Below are 27500 nucleotides of genomic sequence, written 5' to 3'. Positions count from 1 at the left end.
AGGTTGTCACTGGAATTGGTGCCATAAAAGTAAAATGTTTTATCAGGATGGTTGTGAAGCAGCTTAAATTTCCAAGTCCTCTTTAACATACTTCATCAAACCTTAAATTCATATTAATTAGCTCATCGTAGCCCTAAGTCATTGTTGTTCATGTCAGTGTAGACAGTGAGTTAGTGGAATTAGACATTCAAAACAAGCTGCAAATGCCTGCAGCCTCTGTACAGCAGCACGAAGACACGCCGAACCTCAAAACAAAGAGACCAGCTCAACTTTACACAACTCACTCTTCCCCTCCAGTCCTTCTAAAGGAGCTTTAAGGAATCATATCTGCTGGATTTACTTTTACAACATTCTCTGTTTCAGAGAGAGAGAGAGAGAGAGAGAGAACAAAAGCACAGACAGATAGACTTTCAGAGGGAGACAGAGAGATAACCGAAGATAGGTGAGTCAGACACTTACCATAGGGCCATGCAGTCCCCTGGGACACGAGGAGGAACAGGGTGATGATGATGAAGACTGGCGCAGAGAGTTGGCCGGTACTGCGGCCGGCAGTGTGTGTGAGAGTGTGTGTGAGCGTGTGGCTCCGCCGCTGTAGCGGTCCGGCACAAGGCATGCTGCTCTCTGGAGCTCTGTTTACTTACTGAGCCCAGCTGGTTTGACATCACTCCCCTTTCTCCAGCTCTCTCCCCCTCTTTCTCCCCTGTCCCACTCCCTCCCTGCCTCCCTTCCTTTCTCTTTCTTTCTCTGTCTCTCTCTCTGTCTCTCTGTCTCTCTCTCTCTCTCTCTCTCTCTCTCTGTCCCTCCTTTGGCTTCAGGTTACAGCCCTGCCTTGTCAGGCACTTTCCGACACACAGCTCCAGCTCTGCTCTCCACAACATTAGAGCCTCTGAATGATCTGTGCCAAAGAGGAGACCTCACTTACATTCATTCAGCTGATACACACACACACACACACACACACACACACACAGAGTCACAGACAAATACACACACACAGTCACAAATATACATGTAAACAAATACACACACAGTCACGCACGCTCACACATAAACACACACACACACACGCACATGCACATAAACTGGTTAAGGGTTGTGTGGAAAAATATGTCTTAGTTTTCTCCCTGTAGCCTGCCTTCAACTGTTTCCAAGGAAGTGTCCCTCCCCATTTCCACGGAAGCATGCAGCAGGTTGGGTGATGAGAAAGCTCTGATTTCCAGCCGCAAAAGCATGCCTTTCCACACAGACACAGAGAACATCCAGCTTTCTCTTTCACAAACCCCTATGAGTCTTGTACACAGTCATACACCAACATACAGCCTCCTGACACCACTGTGATTCTGTATTACACTGATTACTGGTAATATGATTGTTCAGCACTGGTGCATGTAAAATCTGTTAATGCAAATCATCTTTTTTTAGAGAGAGAGAGATAAAGGAATGATGGGCTTTTCCAAAAACAGCATGACTAATCCTTACAGAAACAAACCTCCAGAGAGAGGAAGAAAGAGACCGGCCTCCTCCTCTTTTTTTCCGAACATTTCAGCAGCTCTCCTCTGTTTGCACAGATGCTTAAGGGTTTTGCTCTTTTTTTGTTTGTTTATTTTTGTTTTTTTGTTTTGGGTTTTTTTTAATGAAAGTGATTTGAACTCATTTTAGAACTTTCTGTCCCTGACACAGCCCACATACACAGCTTTCTCCACATACTATTTTTTTTCTCTGTGTGTATCTCCTTCTACATCTCAATCAGTTTTTCACACCAAGAAAACTCATCTCACTTTATGAGACAAATTTTTAACTCCAGCTGAGTTTTGGATTTGATGCATTTCAGCTCCGGTTTTAAACATCAGCCAATGAGAAAGGTTTTGTCTTCTCTTATTGATTTAACATGAAGCAGCTTGTCTCGGGCCCTCAAGTCAAACGCTCAGCGTTTGCCTTATGGGTTCGCATTAGCTCCACACTCACTGAGTCTGACATCTTAAACTGACCGCTATTATGTTCCCAATTTTATAGTAGACTCACATTACAAAGGAAGTCACGAACGAGACCACACAGGACCATTCTGCTGAACATGGTGTCTACCACGAAAACAAAATCAAAATGCGAGTCAAAGAGTCAACTAGATCTAAAGTACATAAACGACATGACGTTCATTAAACGACGTGACATTCGTTAAAACAAGGTTGTTTCACGTGTACATGATATGACAAATAATGAGCTCCAAACCTAATCACGGTCAGCAGTGCAATGTGTGGGTCAATCTTGGCTTGTTAGCGAACACATAGCTAGTGTTCATGCCGAAGGAAAGTTCTAATGGACCAGAACAGTGTTATCCAGACTCTGCTCTGGGTCAAGTCTGCAAAATATAAGCATGTGGCTTTCATATTTTAAAATCTAATCATACTATCAAGAGATGGGTGCATATTTTGTTTGCTTGGTTTAAATGGAAAGCAATTGCTAGACATGCATAATAAAAGATTTCTTATGTTATAAAAACAGGACTGGTCTGATGGTCAAGCCACGTTATAGAGAGACAGTGAAGATTAACTGCAGATTAATGTAACTACTCAGCTGACATCTTCAACAACATTCAGCAGAATGTAATAAATAAATAAACAAATAAATAGAAATGTATTTAAGTGTGGGGTGACATTGACCTAATCGAGCGCGCATAGGGAAGAGCCAATCATCGATCATAGGCAATCAATTTTGGGTTCAAGTAGTAGACTGGGAGTGGCCATTTCATATGAAGACCCAGAGATACACATTGCCAAAGAGTAATCACGGAATGACAAGGAGGAGAACACGTCTGTGCACCTCATCTTCAGCTATCACCAGCCCCACTGCAACGGTGACCATGTGGTTATCATAATAATAATAATTATTATCATAATAATAATAAAATTAGGATTAGCAAGCAAGAATACTGTTCCCTTAACAAATTTTAAAGCCATTTTAGACTCAGCTCTGTGACACATTACACATAGACTAATCCAATCAATTTCAAGACCAACTGCAAAGACTCAATGTATGAAATATGTTTCATGTTTACCGCTGAAGTATTCTCATGGTAACTCTAGTCTGGAAACTCAAAAGTTCAAATTAAAGAGACGCCAAGACCTCCGCCACTTGAAAAGCTACACTGAGGTCCAGATAGATGAAGGATAGAAGCCCATGCCATAGAGAATTTCCAGACAGGAAGGGAAAAGCTCACATCATAATTAATGAATATATGATGAGTTTCAGATGAAATTCAAGTAATGATAAATTCATTCGAAAATGAATGAATCCTAACTAGGGTCACGGGAGGTGCTGGAACCTATCCTAGCGCTCATTGGGCAAAAGGCGGGGAAAAACAACCTGTACAGGTCACCAGTCCATCGCAGGGCAGACACACAGACAAATACATTCACACACAGGGGCAATTTAGTATCTCCAATCTGTCAGACTTACATGTCTTTGAACTGTGGGAGGAAACCCACACAGAGAAAGGACCCTGGCCACAAAGCCGGGAATCGAACCCAGCGCTACCCACTGCGCCTCCGTGCCATCCAGTAATGTTGAAGACTCACTGATAGTGCTGTACATTTATCATCATGTTTTAGTGCAAGGCTCTGTTAAGACACCTAGCACTACCGACACTCCTCTACCTCTGCTGCTCAAAATAGAATTTCCAACGCTACATCCAGTTAAAATAGCCTGTCTCCCAGTACAGTGTATCCTAACCCAGAACTGCTGCCTGAGACGGAAATGCCAGGAAACTGAGACCGTTTGGGGCTGTATTCCTCTGGATTTAGCCGGATGCTCTGACAGGTAAAACAGTCTCCACCTGAGACAGTAGGAAATCTGTGATTTCTTACATTGTTGTTTCAACTGTGCATATGACAATAAATGCTTAGACTTTTTGACTTTGTTGGATATTGATTCTACCTAACATTCCCTTTTGGCTGGATGCTGGTTAAGTGTGGCTGTGTGCTTGTACTTTGCAGAGTTAAGTTGAGGCTAATGTAATCTAATATAATAAACAAGAACTTTGTGTGTCAATAAATGTATATCGTTTAAGCACTGTGTTGGTGTATGATCACATTTGTCTTTGAAAATGTATTAACATACGCCAGAAACTTCGTCTCTTATTCTATGCAAGTGTTTGTGGCTACCAAATCTTAAGGTAATCGATGTGTTTGATTAAGTTAACTGCATGGTTGTTGTAAGAACACTTGTGATCCCCGATCGTTAAAGCTAGCTATGGTTAGCTTCTGCTCACCTTGTGAAATTATCGATTTTCCAAAGTCCCCTTACTCATAGGGATTTTTTTAACAAACCAGAACTTGCAAAAATGATAATCCGCAGCATACAAAATGACGACTGTCACTTGCACACTCAATAACACATACGCTGTGTCCGAAACCACTCACTACTCACTATATAGGGCACTATATAGTGAGTCCGCCATTTTGTAGTGCTGTCTGGATGTGTAGTGAGAATTGTTATACCCTATATAATTCACTCAAAGTATCCCACAATGCATCGTGAAAAGTACGGTACAACCGATGTACCCTACATCGATTGTCTAAGACTATCATGCATTGCGGTCTGTCTCGTGAAATCAGGCAAATCTTTACAGACCAATCAGATGCAGATGTTCTGGTGTTTGTTTATGCAACAGAGATAAACAATACGAATATCCAGCGCATAATTATGTAGCTGCGTAACATCCAAATAGTGTCCGAAATGTATCAACAGCTGTCTGTCTAATGAGTGTTCTATGTACCAAACACTATATAGTGAGTAGGGGGTAGAGAATAGGGAGCGATTTCGGACACAGCGATAGATATCCGCATAATAGACCGGAAGTGGGCATTGTTTATACAGGTAATCATGTAATTTGGGCAAATGTTGTATTTTCTAACCTAATATTCATTGGCAATGCAATTTCTGTGCCTTAGAAGCATCAGTGTGATTTAGTATTGGCATATAATTAATTGTGAAATATATTTCCACATCCTCATATTGTACTTTTAATCTCTCTCTCTCTCTCTCTCTCTCTCTGTCTTTTTTTGTTTGTTTTTTGGTTTTTTGCATTTATATTTTTAACTAAACTAACTTTTGAACTATCTGAACCCACAATACCCCCCCCCCCCCCCCCCCCGACTCGGTGGGGGCGACTACAGAATATAGCAATCAGTTTCCAATAATGTATAGTAAATGCAACGACTTTTTTTAAAATGGCTGTATGTTTTAAAACACATACAGCTAACAACTACAGGTTCTAAGCTTGATTTTGATGTATAGGTTGCGGGGGTAATGCTTGTTTCGCTAGCTCCCGCACCTGACTCGGTAGGGGCGACTATAGAATAGCGATCACTTTTCAACAATGTGTAGTAAATGAAACGACTAGTTAGTGAAATCAAAGGCCTGTGTTGCAAACAGAATGGGCATTTTTATTTTGTGGCCATCCACAATGATATGAATCAATTTGAAGAAACATGATGGCTGACCTACAGACGTTTTTTCCCGAATAATAACAAGCACCTTCGGATAGAACAAGTATCTGTTTCCATCGTATTTTCGTGCTTTCCCGAATAACGTATTCGGATTCGGGTACATCCCTGATTTCCATATCTGCGCTACAGCAAGCATTAAATATCTTTAAACAGACTTTTGCTGTGAACTGCTCGCTGTGTCCAGTTACGTAAACTCACTGACGTCCGCCAAGTGTTCAGTTCAGAGAATTTCTAAACAAGACAGAACTTCCACTCTCAGAACTTCTCGTGTCATAGGGGGCACACATGAGAGAGTCCAGAATGAATGGGGGCTTACGGAGCTGCACCCCCAAAAATGTAGCTTTCATGGGATACAATTTTTTTCTTACAATTTTCATTATGTTTTTGATATAAGTGGTCGAAACAATAGATATAGGTCCATTTTTATAGGTCCGTTTTTCAACTGTATTAAAATAGGCTACCTTTCTGTAGCTGTTTGTGACATCAAGCACATGAGCCATTTCACGGTTTTCCAGCATTTACAGTCATATGTGGGATGCAGAATAACAACAACAAAATATACCCTAAACCCTTTACTTTAATTTCACTTCCCAATTCGTGTATTGTTTAGATATGAAAAGAACACAGCACTCAAGCCATTTTAATGACCACGTGGAGCAGTAATTAACACCACTATGACTAGTTAGCATACTATTACTTTCCTAATCAGTCGTGAATCCTTACTGGCCAATCCACATACATTAGCAGAATGTTAGGGTTTTATGGGCAAATTCACCTTCCCCGTAAGAAAAATGAAAGGATATTTGTATTGTTTCATTTCCATTCTGATATATAATGGATACTATATTTACAAAAACTAAAATAAAATTTGCGCTTTTTGTCTACAAGCAGATGATTATCTTAGCCATTTAGCCCCATTCACTCCCATTCATTGAGGACATTCTCACGAGAGCCCTCTAGGTAAAGTGCAGCCAATTCAGGTATTTCAGAAAGCAGGTTTAGTGAAAACTCAGACAGTTAACTCAGAGTACGTAGTAAACCTCCTAATAGAGGTTTACTAAGCAAAACAAAGGTGTAAGGCTCTTCTGTTAGGAGGTTTACTTCTTTCTCTGCGTTAACTTACTTTTCACTAAACCCGCTTTCTGAAATCCCCCCCTTCCCCCCGGGTGCTTACAGGGAGTTTTTCCTTGCCACTGTTGCCTTGGGCTTGCTCAGTGGTGCTTTAGGCACTAATCGCTGTGAGACAATTTTGATGAAAAGCGCTACAAATAAATTTGAACTTGAACTAGTGATCATTTTAAGTTTTGATGTTTTGTTGATGTTTGTTGTTGTTTGCTGTTTGCTGTTTGTTGTTGTTGTTGTTGTTTTTGTTGATGGGCAAGTGAGGGTCACTAAATTTCCTTTTTATAGCTTGAGGATACTATGTAGCTAGGAGGACTTTGACTGTAAATAAATGGATAAAAGTAAGTTCAGTGAAAAGGAAAAACAATTAGGAGCCGTGTACTCTGGGAGAGAAAAGCATATATCTTGATAATGAGTTCTCTTGATAATGAGCTCTCTCAAAATTACTGTCCATGAAGATATGAATCTGTCTTAGGGCTGTGCTGTCTCTCTGTTTTTGTGAAATGTGTCTTATTCATAAGTGACATGTCAACAGGCACACCCCCCCCCCCCCCACACACACACACACACACACACAGACCTTGCTGCTTACAGGGGGGCTTTCAACAACCCTGTTTGAGTAGGAAGTTACACTTAGACTCAATCAAAACAACAGTATACGGGCTTGGGATGAGTTTCAGGTTGGGTCGTTCTCTTTGCGTGTTGGGAATGGGGGATTCTGGGAAGCATTCCAACAGCAGGGAATGCTGAGCTAGCCACAGGCCTGCGAAGGCAGAGAACACTGGGGAAAAACGGTCGTCATGTAATGGAAAGCACAGAGGTTGAACGAGACACAGAGGAAAAGCCTGTCGAGAAATGGGATGAGATTTGCCTTCTGCCCTTAACACACAGTCCAACAAGACACCACGAAAAAGGCAACACCCCTGGAGTCTCCTCCCTTTTTCTGCCTCGCTGGCTGAGCTAATGTTTTGGACACCCCAGCGCAGGTTTTTTTTCCCTTATTGTTGTTATCATCATTATTTCAGTGCTTGTATTTGCATCCACAGTAAAAACCTTGATAGTCACTGTGTGGTGAAAAGAATCTACTGGAGGTTTGCCAGGAACAGCTGTACAGACAGACATTCCCCACTCAGTTTGTTGTTGTTTGCCATGGCAACAAAGTTTCCATGTTGGTTTTTTTTTTTTGTGTGTGCTCTAAATCTGAGCGGATGAAGGGTTATGTCATTAAAACAGCACGATAATGACATCACCACCTGTCTCTGTCCCATCAGATACACTGTATATTAAAACTATATGCTCTTGTGTGTTTGTCTGTGTGCACGTGTTTGTGTGCGTGTGTGTGTGTTAAAATAGGGGATTAAGGTAAGGATGTAGAAAAGCAGATGCTTTAATGTGGAAAAAGCAGCCTGACACACAACAACTTGACAGAAGCCCATTAAGACAAACCAAAGTTTTAGTATGGAGTTACTGTTGGTCTGACAGAACCATTAGTGTAAATTCCCTGTCCTCTCTTAACCATTTCACAGTATCCACCCTTTATCACTAACATTCCTGTCTGTGTGTTGGTGTTGTTGTTGTTGTTGTTGTTGTTGTTGTTTTCTTGGTTTCCAGTGGAAATATTTGTTAGGAAAAAATTCTGATAACTGATTGCGTGAGTCTGAATGACCTCATCAAGGCTGTACTATTACAGACATTTGATCAAGCATCTTTGTGTTGGAAGGCATCCATACGGTCGGTAAATGAGGCACAGAAACCAAACAAACAGGCAAAGCAGCATATTTTGCTCCATTACAGACCATATATATATATGCCCAGTCAACAGCAGATAGGTTGGACCATTTGGTCTGGATCTGTTTTCAGAGTTTGATAAAGAGAGCACGCCTGTCAAATATCAAACGCCAACAGCCAACAGATTTCTCCAGATGACACAATACACAAACATTCTTCTCTTTCATGTTCAATCTTCCTCATACATAATGTATTTTCTGGAGAGGACGGCGCCCTCTGGTGGCTGTTTCTTGTTTCTGTTCAGACTGTGTGGGTTTGAGACTAACCACACACACTGGTGGTGCCAGACCTAGCAAGCTCTCGGGATGGGAGACTGCAGGAGAGAGCAGGCGGGATAATTACACTCCAACCGCTCTGCTTTGGACCAGGTCTCTTTTGGTGCAAAACCCGATCCATTCTTGGAGTTCGTACATTGCCAAACTATGGAAAACTTTCAGTGACCTTCGGTTTGTTGTTGACCTCATCCAAACACTTGGAAAATCTCTTTGCCCACAGCAGTGAACAGCAGGCCTGGGAGACAGCCCTGCTAACCCTGTGAGATGCTGATTACTGTTTGTGGACATTTTCATGAGGAGAATGGTATGCTAATTAGAAAACCACTTTTATGCCTTTTATATGCAAACTTCTTCTTTCAGCACTGTAAGGAGAGAGAGGCGTGACAAATGTGAGCTGAAAACACACACGCATGTGCGCGCACACTCACACACACACACACACACACACACTCACACTCACACACACACACACACACACGTTTACCCTGGGCCTACAGTAATTCTTCTGTTTTCACAATAAAGAGAGCCACACAATAAAATTGTTGAGCGATGACTTGATTTTGTGTTCTGGTACACCCAGCTTAGTTTATTCAAATACTGCAAATACTTTGAAATCTTAGCAGTTCCATCATAATAACAACAGCACAATGTGGAGGAACTTATGGAGTAACATGCTGGTACAATATTCTCTTTCTCTTATATACACACAAACACACACACACACAACTACAGCCTAAACAATGCCTCCAGTTTTGATACCATGTACATACACACACTGCATACCAAGTGTAAATGTAAAGCTTTCATTCAGATTCTCACTACTGAAGATGAATATGTATTCTGAATTTATAATCAGTTACAGAAACCTATGCAGACACACATGAAAAAAAATCTGCTCTAAGATCACCATGTCTGAAAAAGATAACAGAGTATTCATCATCTTCTTCATCATCATTATCATAATCTGAAGATTATGTAACAGTGTTTGCTATTGTGCGTTTTAGCAGCATTGCTTCATGTTCACCTTACACATTCTTCATGTAATCTGGCATCTTGTCTCACACTTGTCCAGTGGACAGACACGGAGCAGCTGACGTTGAGGCGCTTGCACAGATATCAGACAAACAGGGAAGTCTGTCAGACCGACTTAGTAATGTCTGTGTTGTTCTGAAAAGACAGCTGTACTGCAGAGAGACCTTTATAAACATGAATCATTTCAGTCTAATTTTAGAATTACATAAGGCTGAAAAGATTTGGGGAACCCAAGGGAGGACCAGAAAATACACTGCCATCTGTTAAATATTTAAAATACTGATATACACTGAATTTTCACATCAAACTCTTGGTCTGCAAAAACATCATGTAAACATTAAGTTGTTTTTCTTTGTGGAGCAAATGAAATTTGTTCATAAACACTAGCAGACATGTATTGAACACTGCCATCTGCTGATCACTTTCTTACACTGCAGTTACCTGGTTCAGACACATTCCTAACTGTTAAGGCTTCGTTTTGGGAACAAAGAAACAAACCATAGACAGCCACACACACACACACACACACACACACACGCATGCACAAGTTGTTCAAGATTTTGAATTCCAGCTTTTAAAGAGGAAAAACTGACAGCAAATAAAAAACAAAAATAACAAATGGAAGAAAAACAACACCTGCTTTGACAGATAAAAAAGCAGATATTGTTGTAAACATGTTAATTAGATTCATGAAAAACATCAGATGCCTCAGTCGTTTCTGATGACGAGATTGGGATTATATGGAATTATATGGAGGTGAGTGGAGGCAGACTGATAAAGCAGCTAGCTACAGTTGAACACACTCTTGTAAACAGAGAGACCTCTGGGGTTGAGCAGTAATTGCCATCCCTCTGCTTTGGCTCTGGAATAAAGCAAAAGTGCTGAAGCATTGGATTACACCCATTCAAGCACTTTTGTGAATGTCTTCGTGTCTTATCAGTACAAATATTTATTAGTATTCATTAAAGTGAGTTCAGGATTCCTGCCTCTAGGATTAATGTTGACTGTGTGGATAAAAGTATGCAAAATCTTACCTCTAGGGGGAGCTAGAGATTTGCATCCTGAGCTGTAAAAATCCTACAAACACTCCAGTGCCTGTCTACCGAAACAACATTTTTTTTTTTCTAAATCTGAACAGTACTAACAAAACACAACAACATACAGGCGAAACTGGTGGATGGTTAATTGTGTAAGCTTGTCCTCCATTTATGGTGGCTAAACACTGTTTTTCACCAGGAGAAGGAGGAGGGAGAGGAGGAAGGTGTGAAAACATAATGACATTTCAGATTAGAGTTGAGATTTGAGAGTAATCTGAGATTGTCTCAGATTATCCTACTACACATTGCTGCAACTCATTCCACCATGAGAAAAAGCTTTGTCCGTCCTTTCTTTTGTCATTCCATTTTCAGGTTAGTGGCATAGGCAGGTACAGCCAGAGACGTGTCAGGGAACAAGTGTAGTCCAGAGTCGATCATTATTTGAAACAAACTGGCTCTTGGAACAGTGGGATAAAAATTCCCAATATCATTCATGGCTTTAAGTTTTAGACCTTTAGTCCGAATATGCAGTCCATAAAAATTATTTTCACTTTAGAAAATTAACCTTTTTTTCTTACTGCACTAGCCTGAATAATAGACTAGACCTTCAAGACAAATATTCAGCAGAAAAACCTCAAGTTTCACCAGAGGTGGCCTTGCTGTCTGTATGAAGGCAGTTCCATCCATAAAAACTGCTTTGGCTATCTCTGGAGCACTGATATTTCCACATAATTTATTACAGCATTTACACAGAGGCCAACTCGTGTGTGTGTGTGTGTGTGTGTGTACGCGCGTTTGTATATGCGTGTATATGTGTGTGTGTTTGCATGTGTGTTTGTGCTCACGGCAGCCATATCTCGTGAGCAGGCTTGGATGTCCCTCCATTTCCAAGGCTTGTTAAATAATTCAGAGGCAATGCCTTTTGTTCCTAATGGAGCCCATCTTTCTTGCTTAAATAGCGGAGCTTGCTGACACTTCTATGTGATACATGTCTGTCTAAAGCAACATATTTCTCTCCCTGAACAGATAGTCTTTAGAACACCAGCTCAGAGAAAAATTGTCTTTTTAAAAACATCTGGAATGTCTGTGTGCAAAATCAATCTCTGGCTGTTTTTTTTTTTTTTTTAATCAGACATTGGTAATTAAGGCATATTTCACAAACATAAAGAAATACAATGTTCACCAAAAAAAAGATATGGAAAAAAGATGTTATTTCTGGAAAGAGACATTTCTCAGCCTGATTGCCTTAATGAGATGCATGCTTTGATGAGTTGCCCAAACTGCGTCTGTAAATGTCATGGAAAATTTTCATCTCATGGACCAGCTGCTGCTGGACATGGCAGCACTGGCCAACCTCAGGGGGCTGTCCACAGCTATCTCTGGGAAGGCAGTGGGTGTTGACACTGGGGTTTGGAGCTGACCTTTCCACAAACTTACTGCCACAGATACAGCAAGAGGTGTCCAACCTTCTGAGACCCTCTCAACACTGAACGCAATGCTTCTACATTTAATCAAGTTCTTGTGATTCTCAAACATCTGATTTAGTATCTACCTGAGAACTGCACGGGTGTTCTCTGTTTGAGTAGTGTTTAGTTGGGTGTAAAGACATGTGCTGGGCTAATGGTTGCCATACTGACAGAGGTCAAAATGCATTTCTGAAGTGTCAGCGACATATTGAGTTGTTTGATTTGGACCACATGGGCTTCCATACACTAGGGTTTACCTTTGGGGTTTACCTGAGCAGAGAGGGCTGCATGCTTTGGTAAACCAGCTCCCCCTAATGAAAGAGTTCTGTTTTTTGACACAACATAATCTCCAATGGCAACCTTTATGAGTCATATATATGAACCGGACTGGGGGTTGGTTGGACGGGTGTATATTTTGCAGAGCAAAGCCAGCTTTGAAACAGAGTTAATCTAATCAAACATTGGTTAACAGGCTTTGAGAAATGCAGGCGGTGGAGGGATAAGCTATGCGAGCCCTGCTGCTGTTTGGTAAAAATCAGTCCAATTTGACATGATGTGAATGAACATGGGAGCAGAAGGGCCCTAAAGCAAGTGTTTCATATGTCCCAGCGACTGGTTAAATCTTCAGAGAGTCTGAGCACAATAGGTAATCCCGACAGGCCCTGTGACCCACATACGGCCCCAGCCCAGTCCACTCATTCACGCATTTCAGCGGAATAAACACAGGCAAGTCTGGGCTGACCAGGGAAAAAAACGGTTTTGAGTTCTGTTAAGTTCTCCGTTTGCCTGTTTGAAGCTGTTCTTTCATAAATACTTAGCCCACAGAAGTCAGTAAGCCAGTCAGCAAAGGGGAAGATTTGATTCTTAAATTGTTTATTAGAGGATTAGCGGCTGCTGGTGTGTGGCTGAAATCAGGGAGATTGGAGACTGGTCTCCTAATGAAGCTATTCAGTTTATCAAACCCCTTCTTTTCAACTCTGGGTACGATCAGAGAACGGACTCTCTAAGCAATTCATTACAGCACCACAGAAAGCAGCCTGGTCCATGTCAAGAGCCTCCTCACTGTGACCAAGATGAAGACGAGTACATCAAACAGCCAAGTTTCCCGTTTTTTCTCTCCCATTGCTGACAGAGTAATTACCCAGGCTGTGTGAGAAGGGCCACTGGGCCAAGGTCGGACACTATTAATCATTTCTGAAAACCTGGAGCCATTTTATCGGCTCAGACCAACAAACCCAGGGAACCAGCAAAGGCAGGCTCATAAAACGCAGTTAAATATTGAGAATGTTGGAGATTTCCCAGTTGGTGGTTGGGGAGCAGTTACACAGTCCTCTGGTGTTTGAGCTGTAGTTGGAAGAAGCAAAGGGCTGAGAGATACCTTCTAGTACACTAGGTATGACACTGCATTCAGACTAAATAAACAAATAAATAGTACAGCTCTCTTTCACAAACATTGCGTTATAGCACTGAAAGCAACAACAAATTATATAAATTTAAAAAAAAAAAAAGGTCAAGTGATTGCTGATCTAACATACCGGTCTCTTCATCTCCATTTGCGTATGATTTCAGATTACAGGAAAGATGTGTACACAAATTTAATCATAACTCATCAACAGTATATATAGATGTAGGCATGTGTTTTCAAGGATTTTGAAATTTGGCCATTTTTGATGTATGCCCCCAATTCATAATTCATAGTGTGTGTGTGTGTGTGTGTGTCTGTGTGTGTCTGTGTGTGTGTGTGTAGAGGGCCTAAAGAGCTTGTCTGTTATTTTCCACTCAGTTTCATCTGACAAAAAAAAAAACCTCTTGTTTAGTTCCTGTCGGAATTGTCAGAATGCCAGTCTCGCTGATATGGACATAATGCCCTTTGTGTGTCTGTGTTTGTGTGTGTGTGTGTGTGTGTGTGTGTGTGTGTATGTGTTCCATTTGCCATCTTTTCTGTCTGGTACAGCTGCGTTCAATCACACTGAATAAAAAAAAATAGACTGGAGACAGAAAAGACAATAACTGGAGACCAGATTCTGGGATTCCTCAGTTAGACACAAAGACAGGTATGAACTCTGGATATGTTTCACTGTCCTGTTGGATGATCTCTGGCAGCCGCATGAACCCAACCCACTTCTCTCCATCCTTTCTTCTCTGCTTCTTCCTTCACTTTCTCACCCACACATACTGAATGATGCTCTGTTCTCACTGTGTCTTTGTACACACTTATCTCTGTCACACACACACACTTTTTTTCATCTTCTACCCGGTATCTTCAGTCACTCACATATACACACACACACACACACACACATACACACACACACTGGATGTCATCACACACAAGCCAACAGGAGGAGAAATAAATGTGCTACTGAAGCTGCTTCACCCCCTACTAGCTCTCCTCAAACCAGGAACGTGAGTAATAGTCAGCCAAAGTGAAATGATGGTAGCTTTCAGCGCTAATGGCAGGCCTACACATCCATTATTCAGGCCTTGTGGAGAGAAGGCCGGTGTGGGGACTGGGGGAATGAGTTACGACTCTGGATGCATTAACCTTTAGAAGTGACAGACCGGTTGGGCTTCTCTGCATTTGTTTCCTGATCTGAGACAGACACCGCTGTGAACCCGAGCTGCACAGCTGCGCTCTGACCAGACGCCGGGGCTTTCGCCTCTTGCCTGTCGCTATGCAGACTGATGGCGGTGACTGGACAGGATCGGCTGTGCACCATGGGCAGTGAACACAGGAACCCCCCAGGGAAAGGACAGAGTGCTCAGACTGTGTTTACAACTCTCCTGACGTCTACAGTTTAATGAGGAAAAAGATCCTGGAATGTGCCTGGCACTGTGGAACAGGCAGGCCCTGTGGATGACAGGGTTGACCAAGGATAGGCTTGATATGTGATCAGACTACAGCAGGGCCATGAATGTCATGCATGTGGCTATGGTAACTTAGTGAATAGCATGACGCGTCTTAACCTGCATTACTTTTACTGACCGCCAGTCTCTTCCCCCTCCCTTCATTCCCTTTGTAAGATAGAGATTTAATAACACGTTCCACTGTTTCACTCCCTGTGAAAAGTGTAGGGATCGGGTAAATGAATCTGGGCATGTCAGAACCAAGACAAGCCATGCTGCTCTATGCTCTGGGTGTTTTCTGCTCTGTGTGTGTGTGTGTGTGCGTGTGTGTGTGTGTGTGCCATGTTTTTGCTATTTTTGTCTGGTAATTGAGCATTCAGTCTGGGAAACTCAGCAGACTCTGTTTAAGTATGACAATATGCCCAATAAGCCATTGTAAGAATGGCCCAATTAGTTTGACTGAGAATTCTATTCCAAGTCAGCTCCCTGTGAAAATAAAATTTTTGAAGAGCGAGTACTGTCCTCTCCCTCACTCTCTCCCTCTGTGTGTGTGTATGTGCGCGCACGCGCATGCATGTACACACTCTTGCATGTCATTAATGACCAATTAAAGAAATAATTGAGCAGAATGATTCAAGCAGAATGACACAGGAATACTAAAATAGGATTGGGGAACTGGTTCATGAAGCCCATGCTCATTGAAAGTTCTTGCAGATCTCAGTTAGCAGTGAAATAGGTTTGTTTCTTTGGTTATGTAAGTCCCTGTTCGATCAAATTCAAGGTCAAACATCAAAGGTATTTTCACAAAAATAATTTTTACTTTTCTCTCTCTTCATCACTTCACATTAACCTAAATAAAAAATAAACTGTAACTAGGTAAAAATGTGTTCATATTGCCATATTAACACACCCCTGAATGTGCATAACAAAAATGTTCTGTACAAGCATGCCTTTTCTGCTTTATGTTAAATATTTGACCTCTGTCTGACCTCTACCTTTATTCGTTTGGATTTGGACTATTCTAATATGAAGTTTACATAACTCTTGAGGGCAGCAGAAGCATCACGAAGTTTGATTAATAATAGTTTAATATACAGCATCGTCGAAATAATTCGAAAGCCGTAACCTTTGAAACTGTCTCTTGCGACTGTATCATGGTCCTCACGTACTTGTCCAGTACACAGTTTTAAATTTACATAAGGCTCGTGTCAGGGTTACTCGGTGTGTCATGCCGAATCAGTTCTGCTACCAGACTGCTCGTTTTATTAGTCTGAACCCGCCCATTTTCAAGGAAAGCTTTGGCTTTTCTCCCGCACACAGTGCCAGTAGGACCCATCACTTCCCACGATACGCCTACTAGCTTACCGCCACAGTCACGTGTTCAACGGGCTAGCGTCTCCTTCTCTGAGCAGAGCAACCAGAATTAAACTCAGCAGTGAGTTGGAGGATGGATACGCGATCAGCGGGCAGGAGAACAATACTTATCTGGGACAGATATCCATCAAAGGACGAGTATCGATTATGCATCTGAACCAAATGTGCTCTCTTACTGATTGCTGGAGGGCTGCACTCAATCAAACCTGAACAAAGATGCGTTTGCTCTCTGTGCCACTTGCATATCCAAACGGTAGAGATCCGCTCGCAAACGGGGACTGGGCTTGCTGCACAATGCTGAGCCTACAGCGGTGAATTGTTAAACGCTGCTTTTTACTAACTTCGGGGTTCCAATTTTCCAAATTCCGTCTTGATTGTAGTTCCCGGAGCGCGTGAGAATTCCCTGAGAAACAGAAACACACAGCCATGAGGGTCTTTTCGGCAAACTTACTTGCTTTGCTCTTTCTGTGCACTTGTGCCTGTGTACTGTATGTCTGGAGCAGGTTGGAAAATCGGTTGGAGATACACAAACGGAAGGTTCAGGAACTTGGATTCAAGAGCGTACATGTCGAACGATCTTCAGATCTGTCTGCCAAAACTTTTCGGGCTCTTCTCGCTGTCCCAGCGGTACAAAAATTGTACTTTTCAAACAGAATCGACTTTCGCAATGTTAGCGATGGTAACCCCGTCACCTCTGCAAACATACATTATAGTACGAGTGGAAGTGAAATGAAGTCGACTGAATCTGAGCCTGCTGACCAGATTATTGAGGACGGGATTTTTTGGAGTGAAAGGATTGAGCATCATCTTCCCGTAGCCTTCAGTGGCGAACATGCTCGGGCGTGGAGGCACAAAGCTCTGGGCAGCCGCGTTGTCTCGCTAGAGCCGGGCTGCGGCAGGACTTCAAATCAGCTTGCCACTTTTTCGGATGGAACCAAAGCGTGCGTACGATATGGAATAAATGCTGACCAGGTGCAGGGAGAAACTTTGTCGTATTACCTCGCCAGTTTACTTGGCATTACAAACATACCGCCGCTTGTACTCTCCGAGTTAGACGGTGAAAATGAACAATGGGCATCTGTGAGGAGAAAAATTGATAGCTTGCAATGGTCAGGGCGGGCGATCGTCTCCCTAACAGAATGGATAGTAAACCTCACCGGAGTTGTTACACCCGAACCTCTCCGGCAAGAGAGTATAGGGCTGCATCCTTTTCAGGAGGAACTGGGGAACAAAACGATGGCGGAACTGCTCGAGCTAATGCAATGGACCGACCTGATCCTGTTCGACTACCTCACGGCGAACTTCGATCGGCTCGTGAGTAACCTCTTCAGTCTGCAGTGGGACTCGCGAGTGATGGAGAGAGATACGAGTAACCTGCTCCGAACGCCTCGCGGGGACCTTGTTTTTATTGACAACGAGGCAGGTTTGGTTCACGGTTATCGGGTACTGGATATGTGGGAGAAGTATCACAGTTCTGTGCTCGGTTCTGTGTGTCTGTTTCGGAGGAGAACGGCACAGCGCGTTATTGACATGCACAGATCCAGAGACACGCGGACAAGACTTCTGCAGGTCTACCGGGACAATGAGCCTTTGGCGGCTGATTTAGGGTTCTTATCCGAGGAGCACGCGAGGATTCTACAAAACAGAGTAGACACGTTGTATAAACACATTCTCCGCTGTAAGGGGAAGTACAGTCAGTTGTAGATAATTAATTTGGTTCAGTTTCGTGTAAACGCTGTTTTCGCAGGTCAAGAGGTAAAGAGACTTACGCAAATAGATCAGTGGTTGTCAGAGTCGCAGAATAAGAGCACTCCATGGCTCCACTGTTGTTTTTGAATTGCTGAACTACCTCCTGTGGAAACATTTCGTTCACTTTAAATATTTAAACAAACGTTTGTTTACCCTACATGTCTTTCCGTGCTATGGAAGACGAGCCTTTTCTTTTAAGTCTTACATTATAATTTTGGGAACAGATAACAAAGCATATTGCTTGGTATAGAATTAATCTTTGGTCAAATTTAATTGTGAGCACATTTTAGAAATGTGTATGAGTATTAATTTGCACTGCTTAAATTATTGTTGCTTTTGACTGGGAACAAAGAAACTCCTTAAGTGTCAGAGACTCATCACTTCTCTCAATATTTTTTTTAAAAAGTCATGTCTGAAACATATTTGACATTATATGGTGTCTTTCTATGTTATCCCATTAATTCAGTGTAAGATTTCAGCAGACAACGTAAACACCAACTTTGTAATCACTGTTTTACTGAACTTTATGAAGTTATGGCCTTAAATCAGTGACTACACCTGTGAATTACACATCATATTGGAAATGAAAGTCACACTGGAATTGATATGTCATACTGGAATTTAAGATGTCACATTGGAGTTAATGATATGAAACTGAATTTTGTTTAACTTATTTAAACTAATTTAAAGTAACATTCCAGTCCTTTTTACAAAATGCATTTTAATGTCATTTTTCAAGTCATTAAATTCTTAGATTTTCACTGAATCAGACATTCCATACATTGGTCCAGAGTCTCTTTTCACGCACTGAGAAAGAGAAGTGACTGAAACAAAGACCAGCTATGTTGCAGTGGAGTATCTGTACACATCACAAGCCATTCTCCTTCACTCTTTCACCCAGTTCAAACTCACAGAAACATCTTCTCTTCCCACGCAGCTGTGTATAGTCAGGCCAGATGGGGTTGAGTGAGATTTACAGTATTACAGTGATGTTTACAGAATGTATTTACAGAATCAGGCTGCTGAGTAACTAAAATCAGTCTGCCAGCGACTTTAAAAGAAGCTTTTCAACATCCGACGCTAAACCAATCCTCCCTGAGTTCACACAAGTGTTTAGTAATTAAATGCTTGTTTCTACTGGTAATTGATTTGGGTAACTGCTAAGGCAAGTGATGAGTTGTTGGCTAGCAGAAAAGTGGAGCTCTTACACCCCAGGATGTTGTGTCTGTTTACCAGATCAGCAAATTAAGCTCAGTATTTAACCACACAACAAACTGCAAATGCTCGTCAGCTTGGATTAATTATTGATTCTTTCTGTGGTCCGCTTTCTTACATAAAGGCTTGGGGGGGGGGGGGGGGGGATTAAACAGGGGCATGGATAAACGATCAAAGACTCCTGCATACTTTCCAGTTAACCCCCTGCCATTCTTTCTTTCTCTCTCTCGCTCTCTCTCATCTGTTTTTGCTTATGGGAGGCATGCTGATCACCTCAGGGCTTCTATGTCCATTCTGTTCCCAGGCTGAGAAGGACTTCCTTGGACACCACCTCCGAATTATTCGTTTGCCAGAGAAATGGCAAACACTCTGTATTGCATTGATCTCCGTCACTCCTTGCTAACTGCCGATTAGTTGCGGGAAGCGTCCGTGTTTGTGATCAGGTGTATGTTTGCAGGGTGCCGGCAGCCTGCTGTTTGCCTCACAGGGCCACGGAGACTGAGACATGCACTGACTGTGCAGCGCTGCTGAAAAACGCCTGCTGTAGAGAGAGGCTGCTGAGAAAGGGGGGCATTGTGTGCAGCTTGGTGTCTTGAGGCGTTTCTGACTCCTGCCAAGCCCTCTGAGAGATTTACGATAGGTTTCAGACACCAGGGATCACAAAACAACACGAGGGCCAACTCCTGCATTCTTAACACAGATCTAAACTATTTCACCTCTCCCCTCAAACCCAGGCAGGCATCTGCTGCCTTTTGTTATTCAAATTGAAAAGGAAAGTTTCATTTTCTTCATTACTTGTTTTTTTCCCCCTCCTCCCTGTTTCTCCTTTTTAAGCATAAATCCTCTGTTTTTATGAGAATGTGTGTCGCTGTTAATTACATTAGCGCAAGATATCAAAGCCACGATTAGCCTGCCACACGTTGCACACACATGTATCCCTGCTGTGTGCCTGGGATGTTTCTGCTTATCACAAACACTTCTTCCCCCGACCGCAAACCTCAGAACACACCCCTCACCACAAATGCCCCCCCCCCTTCTTCCTGCCTCAAGCTCCACACTCCATGAAAACCCCAGCTGTGTGATGTGACCTTGTTACCGCAGTCCGTCATTGGTCAATGGAAGGGGCAGAGACTTCATTCACTCCATCTGGACACAGCATTTCCAACGGCAACCCCAAAGCCTGCTTATTGTTCCACGTAGGCAGGTCTAGTTGAAGACAGAGTCCAGACTGCAGGTAAACATAGCTTCGCTCTCTCTCTCTGCAGTGCTGCCCAGAGGAAGCTCCCACATTGCATGCATTCCAGAGCAAGTCAGGGAGTTTTTTGAACAAACATCTGTTAACCTCAGCTCAGCTGTCAGCTCTGAACTCCGCATTTATCTCAAGAGTTATCAGTCCGTCCCAGGGCCCTCTGTCTGCCTTCTGCATCAAACGTCTCTGTTAGAGCAGGAAAAAAAAGTTTAGCTGAACAGTTAAATAATGAAGAAGTTTGAAAGTTTTAAATAGAATAAATGGTTTGAATATGGGCCAAGAGGCACGTGGCCTGGGGAGATCAGGGGGGAATAGAAAAGGTGGAGTGGTGCCATGGAAGAGTGCGGTGTTTGACTGGTGAATGGACATGTCTGACATTCTTCAGGCAGAGAGTGACATGTTTCCTTCCCGTGCATGAGTGACTTCATTAGGGGCAGCTTGTTAAGGGGAAAGTCACTTAGCCACACTCAGCTGGGCAGGACACAGAGCGGCCCAGCACGGCAGGCTGGCAGGATGCCACACTCAGTCAGAGTCAGACCCAAACCCCAGGGCCTAGACTACATATGCCCCTGTATGGGTGTGTGTGTGTGTTTTGGAGGGGGATGTTGATGATGATGATGATGATGTGGATTGGTCATGTGTGATAACTTCTGCATTAGCCTGCCTGGAAGACTGTGGATTTTGCAGAATACATCACTCACTATCCCAACTTCAGTTTAGGTCTACTGCTCCACTGGACACCGATCTCCGATGCTAATGGTCACAATATGTGTTGTAAATATACAAGAATAAGTTTACAGAGTGTGCATACTGTTCACACAGCAGGTAGTGTGACTGAACATGTTTTGAAGTATGTCTTTGTTAAACATCACATATAATAGATGTTATGAAAATGTTTGAATTACTTTTTCTACTAGTGTATAACATCACCAGAATGGGAAACTTTCAGGCTGCCTGAGCCTGATAAAAATCTTAGAGTGTTTTTTTTTTTTTTTCTTACCAGCTCCTCTTTTACCATCTGCTCTCTGGAAAAACAGGAAAGCTTTTTCCAAACCAGCCCCAAAATGAAAATAGTTACAGAAGACACAGAGAGAGAGACAGAGAGAGAGAAAGTGAGGGAAAGTGTGCATGTTCAGCTGGTGTAAGTTTGTTTTATATGAAAACCTCAGAGATGTTTGTCTCACACGATAGAAACGAACATGTTTATATAACTTAAATTATTTTGAGATAGAATTTATTGTTTGAAAAAGAACTCTACAGATGTTTGCCATTTACCCCTGTCTAATATCCCCATATCAGTCTCATCAAAGTTTGCTAAAGTAACTAAAGAAAAGGCCTTTTTTTCCTAACACCACACTCTTTATGCCATAAGACCAGTGTCATTTTTATTATAACTGACATGCCTTCCAGTCTGTGTCTACACTCACTAGAGCTTTGATTCTCTGAGACCATGCAGACCACAGCGCCGCCCAAACCCTTTTTTTTAAGAGACACAGGCATAATGTTGAACAGTATTCTGACATATTAACAGGCCAGGTCCAATCACAGAGGCTGTTTCTGTTAGCTTACATGGATGAGGAGAGTGATAAAATGATAGTGTGATGTTTTTTCAGGATATGGTTTCAGTTGTACAAGTGAAAGAAATAGAGGTCACTGTTGTTTTGATCACGAGTTATTTGTTTGGAAGTTGTCACATGCATTCATTACTGCTGTATTTGTTACAAGCTTGAGCTATCAGACTGAATGGACTCCATCCTCTCTCTCTCTCTCTCTCTCTCTCACTCTCTCTCTTTCTGGGGTAGTTGCTGTCAGCTGTGCTCATTGCTTTGGAATGGTATAATATTTGCTAAATGACTGGAACGTGGATGAAGATAAACTAATGGGTACTCTTCAACAAGCCTCGCGTTTAATGAAGCTAACGCGATATTTGCTCTATTAGGAATGCGTTGGTTGATTTAGAAAACAGGCATTGTTGATTGATATGCCTGATGGTTGCATGTAATCCCTTGGGTGCAACTTGCCACAGCATTACCGCAGGCTTCTAGAGACTCAGACCCCCTCAGGCAAGACAAGTTTGCTTTATCTGCACAAGGCTCATCTCTATGTAAATTTGAATTTCTATATTGGAAAAAATGTGGAAATTTCCATTCGTGAGATAAGAGAAATTGATTCTGATAATAGCCCAAACTGTAAATTACGTGTGTAACCTTCTCGGTTATGAATATGTCAAGTCCTTGATGAATATTACTATGCTAATGTGCTGAGAAGGACTTCTGAATGCCAGCATGGCTAAACTAGAGCAGGACAGTTCCACCCGAAGAGTGGATATAATGTTATGATCCCATAAAGCTAAAGCCAATGATAAATGCAGAGAAAGAGTGACTTTTTTGCGTTGTATGATCGACAGTTTTCCTCATTGGCCTCACACACGGTCCGCGTCTGAATGGCTTCATGCAAAGTTAACTGTCACTTTAAAAACGTTAAGTTACAACTAATGCCGTTTGAACTGAGCTCAAAAAATGGAGAGAGGAGAAACGATAATTATTTCTGCCTGTTGTGTTGACTGTGTTGTGTTCTTAGGTAGTGTTGTGCGCTGTCTTTTGAATTCTTTCAGATACGAGTGTTTTCTGTGAAATCTGCACAGGGATGGATGGCAGGGTATTTTGCATTAATTAAACACCGTCTCTGGAAAGCGGATGGGGAAAGGGGCATTTCAAAGAAATAACCCCAGGATTATGCGTTAGCCTGAGAGTTTCAAAGGCACCCTTATGTTTCGTAGTTACTGTGAGTAATAGCAGTTTTGGGTGTGTTGGCGCATGCAAATATGGCTATTACTATGTAAATTGCGCTTTGTGCTATACACGTCTCATTTTCGAGCTTTGAGACTCTTGGTTTGGAAACAAAATGTCTCCGCGCCTGGGTATGCATGGTGGTCATGCATCAACATGCACACACACACACACACACACACACACACGCTCTGTCAGAGGCCAGGTGTGTGTTTGTGTTTTGGATTCAACTCTTTCTGCAGGAGACTGTAATGTTTTTGAGACAGACATCAGCAGGGTGACTCCCCTGTCTGAGACATGGGCTTTGGGCTAGTTTACACATGCATGGGTTTGCAAGAAAGTGGCAAAACAAAAAGAAGACAGTTCAACAAGAAACCATATCACCGCTGTCTCAGAAAACTGGGAGCATAGCAGAGAAATATTTGATATTCTCACCTACAAGAATAAAACAGGTATAACTAAATGGAACAACTGAGTAACTAAATTAATGTTTAGGTTTATGTTTAGGTAGGTGAGGTTTGATTGACGCAGTGTGTTGCAGTCATTGTGTGTATAAGCTGCTTGTTAAAGCAAAGAGAACTGGCTCATTCTAAACACGTCACTCAATGAGTGATTTCTCACGCGCTTCTCCTGATTTATGATGACTGTTGAGTTTACAAGCCATTGTCTCCCAGCAGACAAACTGGTGAATGCTCTAGACTATACTCACACACACACATGTTAGGGTAAGCAGGGGAGCTAAAATGGAGAATTCTGAGTGAATTTAGACAAAATCACAGAAACAAACAGATATGGCCTGGATTCAGAGGTGTGATTGTACTGAGAGGGAAAAGACTTCAGGATGTTAGCTCTGGGGGTGACACATTTCAGGGATCAGATGTTTTTTAGGACAACGTACCAGTTGGCATGACAACACCTCGAGATCTCGGCACTCCTCAGAGGTATACCTCTACTGCAGAATCAACGGGCCCCTCATCCCGTGCCCACCCCCCACCCCCCGTCATACGCACACACTGCCTCTCTCACACTGTGGCTCATTCTATTCTTCTCGTGTCCTTTTTGCCTGCTGTGCAGATACAGGCTGAGAGAGAGTTCTTCGACAATGCAATTGATTGGCTGGGTTAATCAGCTGCAGTGCTACTGAAGACAGCTCATTGAAATCAATGCCACTGGAACAGAATCTAAATCTCTCCCCCTCTGTTTCTCTGTCTGTCTCTCTCTCTCTCTCTCTCTCTCTCCTTCTCTCATGCTCTGTCAAAAGTCTGCTCTTGAGCTGTTCAATCAGACACCAGGGGAATTATTTTATCTACTTTATTTTCACTCTCTGCTCATCTTCTGCATCTTTTTACCCCATTTCTTTTAATGATCTAATTCTACAGATAAAAGCTGTTGGATGAATATAGGAGTGCTGAGGAGAACTGCATTCTGATTGGCTGAAGTCGCAATCAAATTCTCTACAGCCCTGTGCACACTTCAGTGACGAGGGCTCTCAACAGAACATTTGAAATGTGATCCCAACCTTCTCGATAACCCAAACCATGCTCTTATGTGAGAGACGAGAGAGCACAACAGTCTGTAGGAGGAATGTGTGTGTGTGTTTGGACAGCATGAGCTTCAGGAATGTTCTCTGGCTGTGTTTTAATGCCGGGGGTCTGGAGAAGGTGTGACCTGAGTCATGCACTGTTTACCTAACCCCATCCCTCCCCACCACTCTCCTTTCACCATTCAACATGCTTCTGCCCTCCTCTGCTCTTTCTTCACAGCCAATCGGGATTTCACACCACCTTCATCATACTGGGAGCCGCAAGTCTCTGCTGTTATTCTGTACTAGTGTTTTTCTTCCATGGTCTATTTATGAGTACTGTTGTTTGGTAACATGACGTGCATGTGTGTGTGTGTGTGTGTGTGTGTGTAGATGATGAATAAAATTGTCTCTGAGAATAAACCATGTGTTTTTCAGGTGTTAGTATTTATCACAGTATGGAGGGTCCAGGATCCAGTTCTGGACATCAGAGGCCTCCTGCCGATTAAAAACAACAGTATTTAATGTGATTTTTGCTTAATGTAGCTTAACATTCCAAAACAGCGATCAGTGATCACCAAATTTGTCTGACATCTCACATGTCATAAGCACTATCTCCAGTTCAAAAAGCAAAAGTGAAATTCAGTGAAAGGGGTAATGTGTTGGAAATGATTTACGTGTTTATTTGCATATAGAGCAGGGAAGTGAGATCCGATCTCAAGTGGTCACTTGAGACAGGGATTCTAAAGCCAGGTGTAAACGCACATACTTAGAGCTGTCCACTTGTGATCGGATCACCAAAATTGGATTTTAATGCAAGACGTAAACAGGGCCAGAGACTGTCTGATAGACAGAATGAGATGATTTATGACACCCTGGTGGCCTGTGGGGGAAGGCGACAGGGGTTACTTCAAAGCAAAAGGGATTCTCTCTCTCTCTCTCTCTCTCTCTCTCTCTCTCTCTCCCCATCTGTGCATCTGACAGCTGGAATGCATGTGTGCTCTGTTCTTATCTGTACCTTGTGCTGTTTTGTGTGAAAGTGTTGCTGTTTTGGGAAAAGTCTGGCGTTCACTCATTCTTCTACAAGTGCAACTGAAACATTTCAATTCAACACAATACAGTAATGATGTTTGTTGGCACGACTTCAAAATATGTTTATATACACACAAACCTGCTTGCAATACTTACAATCAGAAACATGTACAGGATATACTAAAAAGAAGCGTCTGAAGCATTAACATGTAAAACTATAGGTTTCTCTTGCATTTGTAAGTGTTCATCACTGCTTTCTTGCATCCAGACCTCAAAGCTGGAGGATTCTGCGTCTCTGCTTCAGATGCGGACTTTTCCAAACACACTTTCTTTGGCGTTTCCATGGATCCTTTCATGTGAGAGGCTGATGAACAAGGAGGAAATGGCCCATTTGTCGGACTGCTATGTGTAACGAGCTGTGCGTTTGCTCTTGTGTTGTTTATACTGATTGATGATAAACAAAAAGTGTTTGACACGCTCAGTTCATCAATCCCTTTAGGTCTCGCTGCCACTTCAAAAAGAAAGAGAAAAAAAATCCCTTCTTCGGTTCCTTTGTCCGCATTGCTTTGCTTATGAATTCAACACACTTTCTTAATGAGGCTGTTGTACCACCCACATACATAAAGCCTGCGAAGTAACCAGACAGTCAGCATGCAAACTGTCCTCTTAAATTCCACATCAGTAGCTCCATGCACTGTTTTCTGTTCTCTGACGGTGTGACTCACTTTTATTATTGTCTGTCACAGTACAGTCAAGACCAAACTGTCTGTCAGTTTGGGAGGATATTTTAATTCCCCATAAAAAAAAATCATACTTTAGTCTTTTCCATTATCAGAACTATTATGATTTATTTATGATATTTTTACTTTTAAGTGCGCTGTTATTTTCTTTCACTTTTAGTTTCTCTCTGAGTTTCTGTCTTGGATGCTATTATTTTAATTGTGTCGTCATTTTTTCTGTCTTTTGACCCTGCAGTGTGTGTGTGTGTGTGTTTGTGTGCATGTGTTTGTGTGTGTGTGACTGTGTGTGACAGAGCACTGATATAAATAGAGCTGTTGCACTGTGTATGACAGAGTGTATGTGACATCTGGTCTGCTCAGCTTACACCAGCCTGAATGACTGACACCTCTCTCTCTCTCTCTCTCTCTCACACACACACACACACACACACACACACACTCACATGTGCGTGTCCACACACTTACACTCACATGTGTGCACCCCCACACAAACACCAAACACATACATACACACACACACACACACATGCACGTATGTATATATACGTGCTCATACTTATGTAGCTTACTGTGGTTTTAAACATTTTTTCCCATTTCACACACTCAGATGTTCAAGAAAGAAACTTCTAGTCTTGTTTTCTTATGGGGATATATATTTGTTTTTTTATTGTAGAGTGTGTGTTTACGAGACCCTGCTGTCTGTTTAAATGAACACAACACTGACTGTTGTGTGTATGGATGAATCTCTTCCCCTTATTA

The 27500-nt window shown here is 42.2% G+C and overlaps 2 protein-coding genes across 2 annotated transcripts in view; one reads left to right on the top strand and one right to left on the bottom strand.

Annotated features, from left to right (window-relative positions):
• The window catches only part of pamr1b (peptidase domain containing associated with muscle regeneration 1b), a 24645-nt gene extending 24162 nt beyond the window's left edge, over window positions 1–483 (bottom strand). The window contains exon 1 of the mRNA XM_030766714.1: window positions 460–483. The gene's annotated coding sequence lies outside the window, so the exon portion shown is untranslated. The remainder of the gene's footprint in view (window positions 1–459) is intronic.
• Window positions 484–16819: 16336 nt separating this feature from the next.
• Window positions 16820–18239, top strand: fjx1 (four-jointed box kinase 1). Its single transcript, XM_030766755.1, has one exon. The coding sequence runs from the start codon at window positions 16872–16874 to the stop codon at window positions 18147–18149; it is 1278 nt and encodes a 425-aa protein (XP_030622615.1). The 5' UTR covers window positions 16820–16871; the 3' UTR covers window positions 18150–18239.
• Window positions 18240–27500: the final 9261 nt, after the last annotated feature.

The sequence above is a fragment of the Chanos chanos genome, chromosome 2, assembly GCF_902362185.1.
Source record: "Chanos chanos chromosome 2, fChaCha1.1, whole genome shotgun sequence".
NCBI lineage: Eukaryota > Metazoa > Chordata > Actinopteri > Gonorynchiformes > Chanidae > Chanos > Chanos chanos.
This window is presented reverse-complemented; position numbering and strand designations above follow the sequence as displayed.